At 35.9% G+C, this 12,526-nt stretch overlaps 1 protein-coding gene across 3 annotated transcripts in view; it reads right to left on the reverse strand.

The window, feature by feature from the left end:
* Positions 1 to 261: 261 nt before the first annotated feature.
* The window catches only part of SLC5A7 (solute carrier family 5 member 7), a 94,702-nt gene continuing 82,437 nt past the window's right edge, over positions 262 to 12,526 (reverse strand). For 2 of the 3 annotated variants that reach the window (XM_070235963.1, XM_070235964.1), the window contains exons 7-9: positions 7,529 to 7,682; positions 5,207 to 5,424; positions 2,411 to 4,161 (exon numbers count right to left, since the gene is read on the reverse strand). In XM_070235963.1, the coding sequence (XP_070092064.1) occupies positions 3,535 to 4,161; positions 5,207 to 5,424; positions 7,529 to 7,682 (999 nt within the window). In that variant the 3' untranslated portion in view covers positions 2,411 to 3,534. Of the gene's footprint in view, positions 4,162 to 5,206; positions 5,425 to 7,528; positions 7,683 to 12,526 lie in introns of all 3 variants that reach the window. The other variant, XM_001501402.6, reaches the window with a different exon arrangement.

A 12,526-nucleotide genomic window follows, 5' to 3' on the forward strand; every position in this document is an offset into this window, starting at 1 on the left:
TTTATTTCTTTGATTCAAAGAAAGGCCTGTGTGCAGTGGTAGAACTTCTTTTCCAGGGAAAATAATTTACATCTTTTTAAAGATATGATACAATATGTTGCCCCAAGATTTATGCGAGGTGAAACATTTCCATTTGACATTTGCATATGTTCAATGGAATTGAGATGGTTTATTTCAATTCCATTGAATGCCTGTCTTGAAGCACCATTTATATTTGCTTTAAGAGAGGGCCCCCAAAAGCCAAACCCAGACAATGATATCCTGAATTGTACCAGCACAATTTAATACAATACCATTACATTTATAACATTTACATGTATAGTTGCAAATCTACTTATTTTGATCATAATTTATATAATATTTTGACAGACAAAAATATATGTTTAGAACCATTATATGTATCTGTCTGTTGAGTAGCAAACTTACAATTAATTATACACTATTCCAGAGTAATTTTCTTGAAGGCTAAAAAAGAAAAAGTCATGATTATGTTTAAAATACAATGCTAATTCATTATTTCCAAATAAAAAAGCTAATAGCCATTGCACTAGATTCGCTTGTTTCAGGCTTACATTCATCTGATATTCACACAAAATTCATCACTTGTAAGTGTAGCAGCAAAGCTGGACTTTGACAGTGAGTGCTCGTTACTGACAGTCCAGCTCCAAGCTTGATGTTTTGAAAAAGTACGTGTGAATATACTAACATTATCTGACAAACATGTTACAATTATTGTAAAAGTATGAAAATGAAATGTTTTATTCTAATGCTTTATCCACAGGTATTGCCTCCAAAGGTTAATATAGCCAGTATCTAAAACGTTTCTGTCATTTTCTGTCCATTGAGAATGGGCTTTTGGAATTAGGTTTGCTGAGCAAAGCCGGAAGAATACAAAGCTGTCTGCATCACCTCTGACATCAAAACAGAGAAGGGACGAGCACAAAGCGTCGTCCCCTACATTTCACCACTTCATTCCTTCCTTGGAAATTGGGGGGCAATTTGTGTGTGAATGTGCCTAAATAAAGACCCTGTGATTGTTTTTTCATTCCTTCTTATTTTCAACTATTTTCAACCTTAAAAAAAAAACTTGCTAATATTTAGCACATTTATTAGTGGATTTTATACTGAACTAGTTTTTTATATATTTAAGAGTAGGTAGGAAATAATGAGATAAATAAAAATAGAACATTATTTGTTAGCTTATTTAATTTATCTAGTTTTTAACATTTTGGAGACTAAAATTTTTTCCCCTTTATCTTTCTATTATTATAAAATGAATGGGATGGAAGAAATTTTCACTACCAGTATTTATTCTTTTTCACTGGATTTAAATATGATCTGTTTGGACAATTGTTGCACAACAAAATTGTAAAATATAATGTCTGTAAGAAGATTAGACTTCCCTGTTGTACTCTATTGAATTACAGCTGATGTATTTCTATGGAAGCACGTGCCTAAATAGATTGAAACAAAAACTTACAGTGATGGAGTGGGTAAAAATAATCATTCAGACAGTGTGCTGGACAGCATGGCACAGCTGAAGAATCGTGTTTGCCAGGAACTGTAGACTCCCATCAAGTAATTACTTTTACGTGTCAAATATTTCCATCTCTGTAGTTTTTCTTCTTGTGTTTCCTGCCCCTGGTTCTTCTCTCAATCCGTTTCCAAGAATCTTGAGATTCTCACACTTACTAGTTCCCAAAATGTGCTCCTTCCAAGTACTCCATAGGGTACTGGCATAGAAAAGATTCTGAGCAAATAGATGAGTACAAAGAGTTCTCTTCTCATTTGGACATAGATGATGTTCCTTAAAGATTCTGAATGCAATGTCATATTCACCATCAAGTTTTGATAAAGCATTAAAAATAAGGGACACTACAACATGTAAAATTATTTAATTTCATATTTTAAAAATTACCCTGTTACTTTAATTCATGTTTAATAACAAAAACGGTGTATTATTTGATGCTTTTAGACAATTACAACTTTTAAGAAAAGGAATTCTAGCTTACCAAACACTTTTATACTTAATGTCAAACACTGAGTTAACTTCACTTTGTGTATGAATCACAAAAAAGAAATATTTTTGGAAAAAAGTGACTTAGTTTGAATAATTCAGGCTGCTTTTTTTTATTGGATCAAAAGCTCCGATACTTTTTCAGCTTATCAGTTCTGTCTGCTTTTGTAGACACAGCTCCAGGTATATCTATAAAGTGACTGGTGGAAAAGCATTTATAATTCATGAATGAATACAAACCGTTACATGTGTGTATATATATATACACACACACACACATATATTTTAACTCCAGAAAAGAAGCAAAATAATGTTTAATGGTCAACCTCATGAAAGTTATGTAGACATCAAAAGTAAAAATCAATGGCTTCTTCCTTTTAGGACTTATTTTTTCTTTCTGATTTCTCCTGCATGTTAAATTTCACTACATACTTTTTGTAATGATTTGTCCAGTGCCTAAGTTCGGCTTATGTGAAAAAGCGTCACAGAATATCTTGCTTGACACTAAATCATCCTCACTAATGAATATCCAAAATTAAGTGGGTTTTGTTTTCCTGGTTTTACTACCATGGGGAGGCGTGGCTTGTCTCTCATTAATCTTAATTGGTGCTGGGTAGCTACCTCACCCTAAACATGGCTCATTTTCACTTGCAATAATAATTTAGAGAGTAAGCCAAGACATTACTTCTTTTAGCATGAAGCAAGACTTTATACATTTTAGATGAGGATAAAAATCTACCATTCTTCCTGTAACTTTCTGCTTAATGGGCTTCTTGAGTTATTGCTTTAAAGTTGTCTAATAATCACGCTGTCCATGCTCCAGGTACTCTTCTCAATGCATCTGGTAGTTGTAGACACACTCAAAGGAGCCCAGGGCTCCTCTGCAAAGATGGATTCTATTTCCCTATCACCTGGACATAAAAAATGCCACTATACAATATTTTGTGTGTTAGCTTTGCCTGTGCTCAGGATAATACATGCCACTACTAAAAGAAAACAAATTGCATGTTCAGCAAATGTTTTAATTAAGAACACAAAAGAAGAAAATCAGCTGGTTAATTCATTGCACCATTCCTTGGTGTGACGGTGAGTTATTCTCACAGCCTCAGTGTGAGAATTAAATTGGATTCACCAGTGCACTAGCAAACAAGATCTGGTCAAGACTATCCAATCTCCTTAGCTCTTTCACATCTACTTCCTTCTTTCACAATAAAGATAAACGCTCTGCTTGGCCCGCTGTTCTTTGAGTGGGGCTTTATTCATTTTGGAATAGTTAAAACTATCTAGAGTTAAAATCAAATGAGGATGAGAAACACCAATGAGGAAGAGAACTGTTGCTTTCACAGGTGCCTCCTTTAGCTTGGCTTGTATTTGTGCAGTTGCACTTTTATAGGCATTTTTGTCCTCCTGAACATTTTTGGTTTTTTAAACATGTTTTATATGCTGCAAACCATCCTTCCAGGACTAGCCTGCTATCGTGCTGTTTGAGAGAGCAGTATTTTATTTAGATGGGGTCATTATAAATTATCTTCCGTCCCAGACCCTTCTGGACTGGAATCAATGTCAAGGAAGGCCTCTTTATTGGTGAAAGTCGAACTGAGAGTTATGCTCTGTCGAGGCTTCACAGGTGCAAGTTCATCTAGTTTAATATTTTCATTTTTGACCAGAATCGTCTTATCCATGTTTTCTTCACTGTGCCTTGCAACAACAGCATCAAATACATCTAATTTTGGTGGCAAGGTTCCACTTTCAAATAGGTATTTGGCTAGATACGAGATGCAAATGTTGGTTAAGAATGCAGTAACCATGGCAAGGGTCTTAAACGGGAATCTCTGATTATAGATACCATTCTTATCAGAGTAATAACCAGGGTAAAAGATCAAGGGCTGCAGGTACAGGTATGGCTCCCCACCAGTTATTCTCAGAAAAAGGCCAGAAATATAGCCTGCCACGGCCCCATATGTGTTGGTTCCCTTGATGAAGAGCACACAGAGCAGCTGTGGGAAGATGATGATGTAAACGAGGTCTGAACTTAGGTACCAGAGCCCATACACAGTCTTTGTTAGCAAGGCCATGGCAGTTGCAGAAGCTCCAAACACAAATACTGTGATTCGCATCACCCAAACGATTTCCTTGTCTGATGCCTGCAAGAAATTGCCACAGTGTCAGCTTCTTACACAATGTGTTGGCTCATTTAGGTGAAGAATGAGATGCATTTTGGTGCTTCAAAGCTGTTCTAGAGAATTTCCCTAGTTCAAATGGCTCAACCTATGGGAAAAGCTGACCTAAACCACAGCATCAGAAGCAAGCAATTTAGGTGGCTTCCCGGGGAGGCCTTTGGGAGAGGATTCTCTGAACCATGTGCAGGAAGAACAGACCACCTGTGCCTTCCCCTGAATGTGCAGGAGGAGTGGTGAGATGAGCTAACGTCTTGTCATAGAGGAGTAATAATGCAAGGCTGAATTTTGCTCACTTTACATTTTAAGGAATAGTTGTTATGTGGCAGTAAGGAGCCATAGCTCCTCCTTGCTGCCTCTCTTCATAGGAGCCCTCCCATCTTTAGGGCCAAACACCTTAAAACAAAAGTTGAACCATTTTGTTACCTATGACCTGGAAAACCTAGAGTAAGGCAAAGCTTTAGTCAAGGCTATTGGCTCCTCAGCGACCACAGCAGCATGCTGCTCTGCACCCACTTGATTCAATAAGGAAAATCAAATTGAGAGCCTATTTTCTGACAAAACTGGACTTGGGAGTTCAAGCAAGCAGAGGCATAGATGTTACACAAATACCCACGAAACAACTTACTCACCATGTTCTGCTTACACTAGAGTTCTCAAGTTTCTTATCGTATTTAATTAAACTCAAAGTTTTTCTAAGATATTGTGAGTTTCATTACTCTTTCATTAGAAAGACAAGAGGCTTAAATTATAGCAATATGACTGTACCTCTTGGGAAATAGTTATATTGATTTTTTTCCCTTCAGTATTGGCATGAACAATAACATGCATTAAAAACATTTATTTATAGCATAAATAAAATTCATCATTATTTAACCTTGTGTGCTTAATCAAAGTAGGGTCAGATTTTAATATAGAATATTAATCAGTAAATAATATTACATACACAATAAATATAATGATGGCAACAACGATAACAATAATGATACATTTTTAAAAAATGTGTTCTTACGTTTTGTCTGAATGAAAGCTGGTAGATGTTCCGAGCAAACATTGAACTTGCTGACAAGATAGAAGAATCTGCTGATGACATAACAGCAGCAGAAACTGCCCCAAGCCCAAAGTAAGAGATGTATACAGGGCAGAGATACTGCAGAACAAGTGGTAAAATCATGTCTGCTTCCTCATTACTCTTTGGATCTGGAATCCCATATGCAGTCTGGTTCCAGTCTGTTGAATAGAAACAACAAAACAACAACCAAGGAGACATACGTTCTTCATCTTTCTGGGGATCATCCTATTAGGTAGTTTTTAAAATGAATTCAGAATGTACGAATTAGTCCAATTAGATGGGAAGTCCATGTAGTGGTCAAGTGAAATTGTCTTATATGTTCTGAGTTCTAATGGTTTTTGGTTGCATTTAGTCTTATTTACAGGACCTGCACAGAATGTGCTGGTGAGATATACACACATATATTTCTCTTCTGGAATGGTGGCATTACATAGAAAGTGGTGAAGAATTATAGAAAAGAAACGTTCTTAAACTGAAGCACAGAGTATTTCTCCAACCATTTGGAGATGTGAGAGGACACTTACTCTTTCATTCCTTAGTCCTCAATTGTACATGTATAAATGGATAAAGACAGTAGTGGGGCTAATCTTACCCAACCTCTTCCTGTACATAAACTTGGTTTTGTAGCTGTCTCATCATTGTTTTTCTCCCAACTAAATTCCTTCTTGCATCAAATTCCACTTACTGGAAATGGGAAGCATGATACATAAAGGATAGTCCCTTTGAATTGAATAAAAAGTGCAGGTATGGGGCTGAAAGTTTGAGGACATTTTTGGACTCTGTGGTAAAAAGATGTGAAACATAAGCTTATCTTTGAATGCATAGCTTCTTCACCTTTTAGTTATGCGAACACGTGCTAAAGAAGACAATGGAACCTTTAAATGTACATTACTGTAGTTTCTTGTTTAATGCCATGATTACAAGACCAAATAAGAGTGGTTTTCCTCAGATCCTACCATTTTTTTCTTCCCTCATTTTCCGTTACAATTGTTCAAAGCCACGCTTTGATGTAGCCAATTTTACAGCAGTAACTGAGATGTTGTGTTAGCAGAAATATTGACCAAGAATGTGTACCTGATCTAAAAAAAATTGTTTTTTAAGTCTCTTGTCCTACAACACACACACACACAGAAACATTACTGAAACCAGATCTGTTTTTTGACTGTGACATAAATTCTATCTTTTATTTAAAGGCACACAATCACCTTTGTCAGCCACCTTTTTAAGTGCTTATGTCACGGATGAACAACTGGAATAGAGAATGTATGCTATGAACCATGACTACTCTTTTAAAAATTAAGTAACCCAATGAATAGCTCTACTAATTGAAAGTCAAATTAGCCAGGTGAGCATCATCCTGGAATATCTTTACAAAATACAACGGAGTGAGAGGTGAACTTCTCTAATCTGTTGTAATCATCTCTACCTAGCCTCCTTGAATTTGGGTTAATGTGGTGTATTTTCATGAAATGCTCTTAAAAGCTGTATAGCATGGGAACACAGGGTCAGGAACAATTAATAAGTTCAATCACAATAAGGGTGCGATTTAAAAAATGTTCTTCATAGAGCCTAACTTGGAAATACGCATTTCATAATGCTGTTTTTACCAATTTTGAGTAAGTTATTCCCTAAGTGACTTAGTATCTTAGTTTATCTTTAACTACACACTTATAGATTGATTTCTCCAAGAAAGAAACTCTTAATTAACAAACTATCAAAAATGTAAAGCAGAAATCTCAAGTTCAAAGTGCTCCTGAGGTGGTCATGATGATGGCAGGTAAACTTCTAAGCCGACGGCTCTCAACTCTGCTGCACTTTGACTCAGCAAGAGGACTTGAGAAAGCACTGGTCTCTGGTTCTATCTTAGATTATTAAAATAAAATCCCTGTGGTGTAGGCCAGAAATAGATATTTTTTAAAGAGTCCCTCTCCCTCTCCAGGTGATGTCAACGTGCACCTTGGCTGAGAACCACTCCTGATAGGATTACATATACATGATTGATAAATATACCAACATTGGAGGGGCTGTGTGTGCTCACAGGTATTTTATTGGAAGAGTGAGCAACCAAAAAAAGTTTGGAGACTACTGAGCTATAACACTATTTGTTGAATGCTATAACAAAGGTGTATATGTGAGCACGATGAGAAACAATGAACTATGTGGGGATAAGAGGAAAAGCAGGGGTGGAAGGGCAGCTGGGTGGTAATTCGTAACTTCGATGAAGCTTAAGTGGGTCAATTAGTGAAGCTGTAAGATATTTACCTGTTGATGCACCAATGGCCCCAATGAGTATGGCTGGCAGAGCCATCACCAGGCACCCAAAAGCTGCCAGAAAGGACAGCACTTGAGCATAGGTGGCTGAAGATGAAGAGAGAACCCTCTGGAAATAGGCTTGCCATGGGATTCCACCCAATATCTGCATGGGAATCATAGGGACTCAGAATGAGTTGGAGGCAAATAGCATCTATTAGGTATTTTTAAAATGAAATTTATTACAATAATATTCAGAATAGTCATAAGTACAGCTCTAAAGTACAAAAATGGTCTTACATGCCACTCATCTCAACTGCTATCACTATATTATTGTCACCCTTTTAATTGTGCAGAATTTCCTCAAGTTATTTTCTTACATAGCTACATAGGACAATCTTTTCTTTTCCTTAATTTACATACTTTAAGTGCATTACAACTACCAGAAGCCTTTGATTTGTTCCCATGTGCGGGTTCTAACCATCATAAAATAGTCACAAAAAATTAAGATTCTGAAAGTATGAAGTTTAATCTGAATCAATACAATTCAATGAATATTTCTGGACTTTGGTCATGTGCCAGGCAATGCAATGGTTGTCAGAGCACAAAGATGAATAAGGCATGGTTCTTGCTCTGGAGCTAACTGTCAACTGGGAGAATCAATGCATTTTGTTTGTGGAATACTCAAGACATTATACTGGGGCATCAAAGAAAACATTAGAATTTCTATTTATGCTCATTTTTACCTCATACCTAAATGTTATATAGTTGTTTTTCTTAAATAATTTACATACCATGTTAGTACAGTACATATAAGCAATTGAAAACTACATCTACATTGGAGGTATGCTTAAAATTCTTACTGATGATATAAATCAAAAAAGTTTGGAGACATTGAACTATAATATAATTTGTTGCATGCTATATGCATGGGATGAAAAATGAGAAACAATTATCTGGGGATGATGGAGGGAGGTTAAAAGCTGAGAGGAAGGGACAACCGCATGGTGATGAGGAAAATCTACAGAAATGATATTTGAGTCAGTCCTCAGGCATTGAGAGGGTGTCACCAGCTAGAGATGGAGAGAGAGGAGAGTAGCAGGGAGAGAATCTAATAGGAAAAAGAAAGAAAAAAACAATGAGGCAGCTATGAGCCCACCATATTTGGTATAATTAGAGGTCAGGATGTGTGGGAGTGACGAGAGAGGAGGCTGAGAAAACACTTTCCTGTGGATTACTGCCACAGTCTTCTGACTGGCATAGAGTCAGTGTTCTATACATGCATATCATGTGAATAAGTGAACTGATGAATGAGCTTCCCATATCACAATATATTTAAGTTGTTTCTTTAATTGCCTCTCTCTATAACTGGGCTCTAAATTCTGCCAAGCAGAGTGCTTGTCACATACTGATTCTAGAATAATTTCCTTTTTATATAAAACACACACGTTCAAAAGTAAAAAAAAAAAAAAAAAAGTTAAAAGAATATCCTCAACAAAGCATTAGCAAAGCAGATTTAATAATACATTAAAAGGATCATATACTGTAATCAAGTGGGATTTATTCCAGAGATTCAAGGATGGTTTAACATCCACAAATCAGTCAACATGATACACCACATTAACGAAATGAATACTAAAAGTCATATGATCATCTAAACAGATGCAGAAAAAGCATCTGACAAAATTTAACATCCATTTATGATAAAAACCCTCAACAAAGTGAGTAGAGAGGGAATGTAACTCAACATAATAAAGGCCATATATGATAAACTTATTGTTAACATCATACTCAATGTGAAAAGCTGAAAGCTTTTCATTTGAGATCAGAAACAAGACAAGGATGCCCACTCTTGCCACTTTTATTCAACATAGTATTGGAAGTCTCAGCAAGAGCAATTAGGCAAGAAAAATAAATAAAAGGCAACCAAATTGGAAAGGAAGAACTAAAACTGTCACTATTTGAAAATGACATGATATTATATATAGAAAACCCTAAAGACTTCGTTAGAAATCTGTTAGAACTAATAAACAGATTTTTTGTTTATTATTCTAATAAACCGACTTTCTGAAACAGAAATTCAGTAAAGTTGGAGGATGCAAAATCAATATGCAGAAATCTGTTGCATTTCTATATACTAATAATGAACTATCAGAAAGAGAAAAGAAGACAAAAATCCCCTTTACAATTGCAACAAAAGAATAAAATACCCAGAAATACCAAGGAAGTGAAAGACTTGCGTGCTGAAAACTGTAAGACATTCATGAAAAAAACTGAAGAAGAAACAAATAAATGGAAAAATATTCTGTGCTTATGGATTGTAAGAATTAATATTGTTAAAATGTCCATACCACCCAAAGCAATCTACATATTCAACGTAATCCCTATCAAAATTCTGAAGGAATTTTTCACAGAAATAGAACAAACAGTCCTATAATACCTATGGAGCCATAACAGATCCCAAATAGGCAAAGCTATCTTGAGAAATAAGAACAAAGCTGAAGGAATCATGCTCCCTGATTTCAAATTATATTACAGAGCTATAGGACTTAAAACAATGTGGTATGGAATAAAAAATAGGCACATACATCAGTGGAACAGAATAGAGGGGCCAGAAATAAACCCATGCGTATATAGTCAATTAATCTATGACAAAGGAGCCAAGAATACACAAGGGGGAAAAGACAATCTCTTCAATAAATGGTACTGGGAAAACTGGACAGCCACACACAAAGAATGAGACTGGACTGTCATCTTACACCACACACAAAACTTAACTCAAAGTGGATTAAAGACTTGAATATAAGACCTGAAACCATAAAACTCCTAGAAGAAAACACAGGGGATGATTTTTTGGATTTGATACCAAAAGCAAAGGCAACCAAAACAAAAATAAACAAGTGGGACTACATCAAACAAAAAAGCTTCTGCGCAGCAAAGTAAAGCATAGAAGAATGAAAAGGCAACCTACTGAATGGGAGAAAATAATTGAAAATCATATATCTGATAAGGGGTTAATATCCAAAATATATAAACTCATATAACTCAATAGCACAAAAACAAACAACTCAATTGAAAAATGGGCAGAGAATCTGAATAGACGTTTTTCCAAGGAAGGCATCCAGATGGCCAGCAGGTACATGCATAGATGCTCAACATAACAAATCATCAGGGAGATGCAAATCAAAATCTCCCTGAGGATATACCACCTCACACTTGTTAGGTGAAATAGGTCAGACAGAGAAAGACAAATACCATATGATCTCTCCTATATGTGGAATCTAAAAACAAAAATTTAAAAATTAAAAATAAATGAGGTACAGGTACAGGGAACAGATTGGTGGTTGCCAGAGGTGAGTGGTGGGAGAAATGGTTGAACTGTTGTCTATACTTTTAGTTTAAGTAAGTTGAACAAAAACAAAGTTAAAAGAAGGAATTCTAAAATTCCTAATTCCACGACTCAAGTCTATATTCTTCCAAAATTTTTCCTTTATTTTGCAGCCTGTAAATCAATATATTACTAACATCTTCCATGCCAATGAATATTTATCAATAATATCAATGACTATATGAAGTGATATATCATAATTTACATATCAATCCCCTTAGACATTTAGATCATCACATTATCAGAGGTTTCTGAGTAAGGTAAAATCTGACCTCCATTGACAAACAGAAGCTTCCACGGCAAGGTAGAAAATAGGTTTGGAACAGAGAGTTATGGGGGGCTGCCGGTGGGGAGACCAGTGAGGGGCTAGCACAATAGGCCAGGTGAGGAATGCTGTCAGCTTAAATATAATGACAATATAGGGACAGTGGGCTGGTACAGAGCGAGACAGGGAGATACTTTGATGTTATCATTAGCAAGACTTGGTGGGTTTTTTACATGGAGGATATGCTTGAGAAACAACTGAAAGATGAGACACCAATGGCGAAACATTTCAGGGTTTATTTTTACAGTTTACTCATTCATTCATTAAACATCTACTATTTCATTTCAACTTACTTTATGATTTGAATAATGAACATGACTTGGTCATACAATTTTTTAAGATGGAAGAAACTTTAGCAATTATGGGGTACAATGCCTTATCTTGAAGGCCAGTAAATCTGAGAACTAAAGTGGAGTATAGAGGAAAGGACTTTGGAGTCTTGATTCTCTGTTTCGATCTCTAGCTTAGACAATGGTGTGATCATTAACAAATTGCCTAACTTGTCTGAGTCTCATCATCTACTCCATATAACCATAAAAATACCTGCCATGCAGGTATAATTATATGCACATCCAATATTTAATCTCTTTCTCTATTCAATTCATAATAGTAAATTATTCCAGAAAAATTTCAGCCAATGCATTTCTTAACAATCCTTGGGGAAGAAGCTCTCCTACTCGCCACTGGAAATATTTGTTTTTATGTTTTCTTTCCTGGGAGAGATACTTCTACTTTTAGTGCTAAAATTTAGCAAAGTGGCACAAACACAAAGTTAAATCACACAATATTGCGAACCCTCTAAAGAGGAAACAAAAATAAACAATTTCACCTAATTTTAATTAAAAAAAAGTAATCTATTTCTTCCTTTGAAATCAAATACAGTGTTTTATTTGTATGTATAACCCTTCTAATTAGCAAAATCATAGAATCTGGTAGGTTCTTTTGGGTTTTTTCCTTCCCTCAATCTACGGCCTGTGCCCTTTCCCCCAAGGTTCTTCATGGTCTCAGGCTGCCTCTGACTTCCCAGGGTTTCTTTCCTGGCATCTTTCCTGAGTGATACCTCCTTTCCCAACTTATCTCATGCACATAAGGCCTTATGACATCCCCTAATTTACTTACTTTGTAATTAGAGACTAAATGAGTTACTTATTTCAGAAGAAATTGGTCCAAAATACAAATTAAAATTTTTAGATGGCTTGACTCTCAGATGAGGGTAGGTATCTCGGGGTAGGGCATGGTGCTCCTTAACTTACAGTACAACACAAATGAGAAAACACCACACATAACCCCATGAACA

The sequence above is a fragment of the Equus caballus genome, chromosome 15 (assembly GCF_041296265.1).
Source record: "Equus caballus isolate H_3958 breed thoroughbred chromosome 15, TB-T2T, whole genome shotgun sequence".
In the NCBI taxonomy this organism is placed as follows: Eukaryota; Metazoa; Chordata; class Mammalia; order Perissodactyla; family Equidae; genus Equus; species Equus caballus.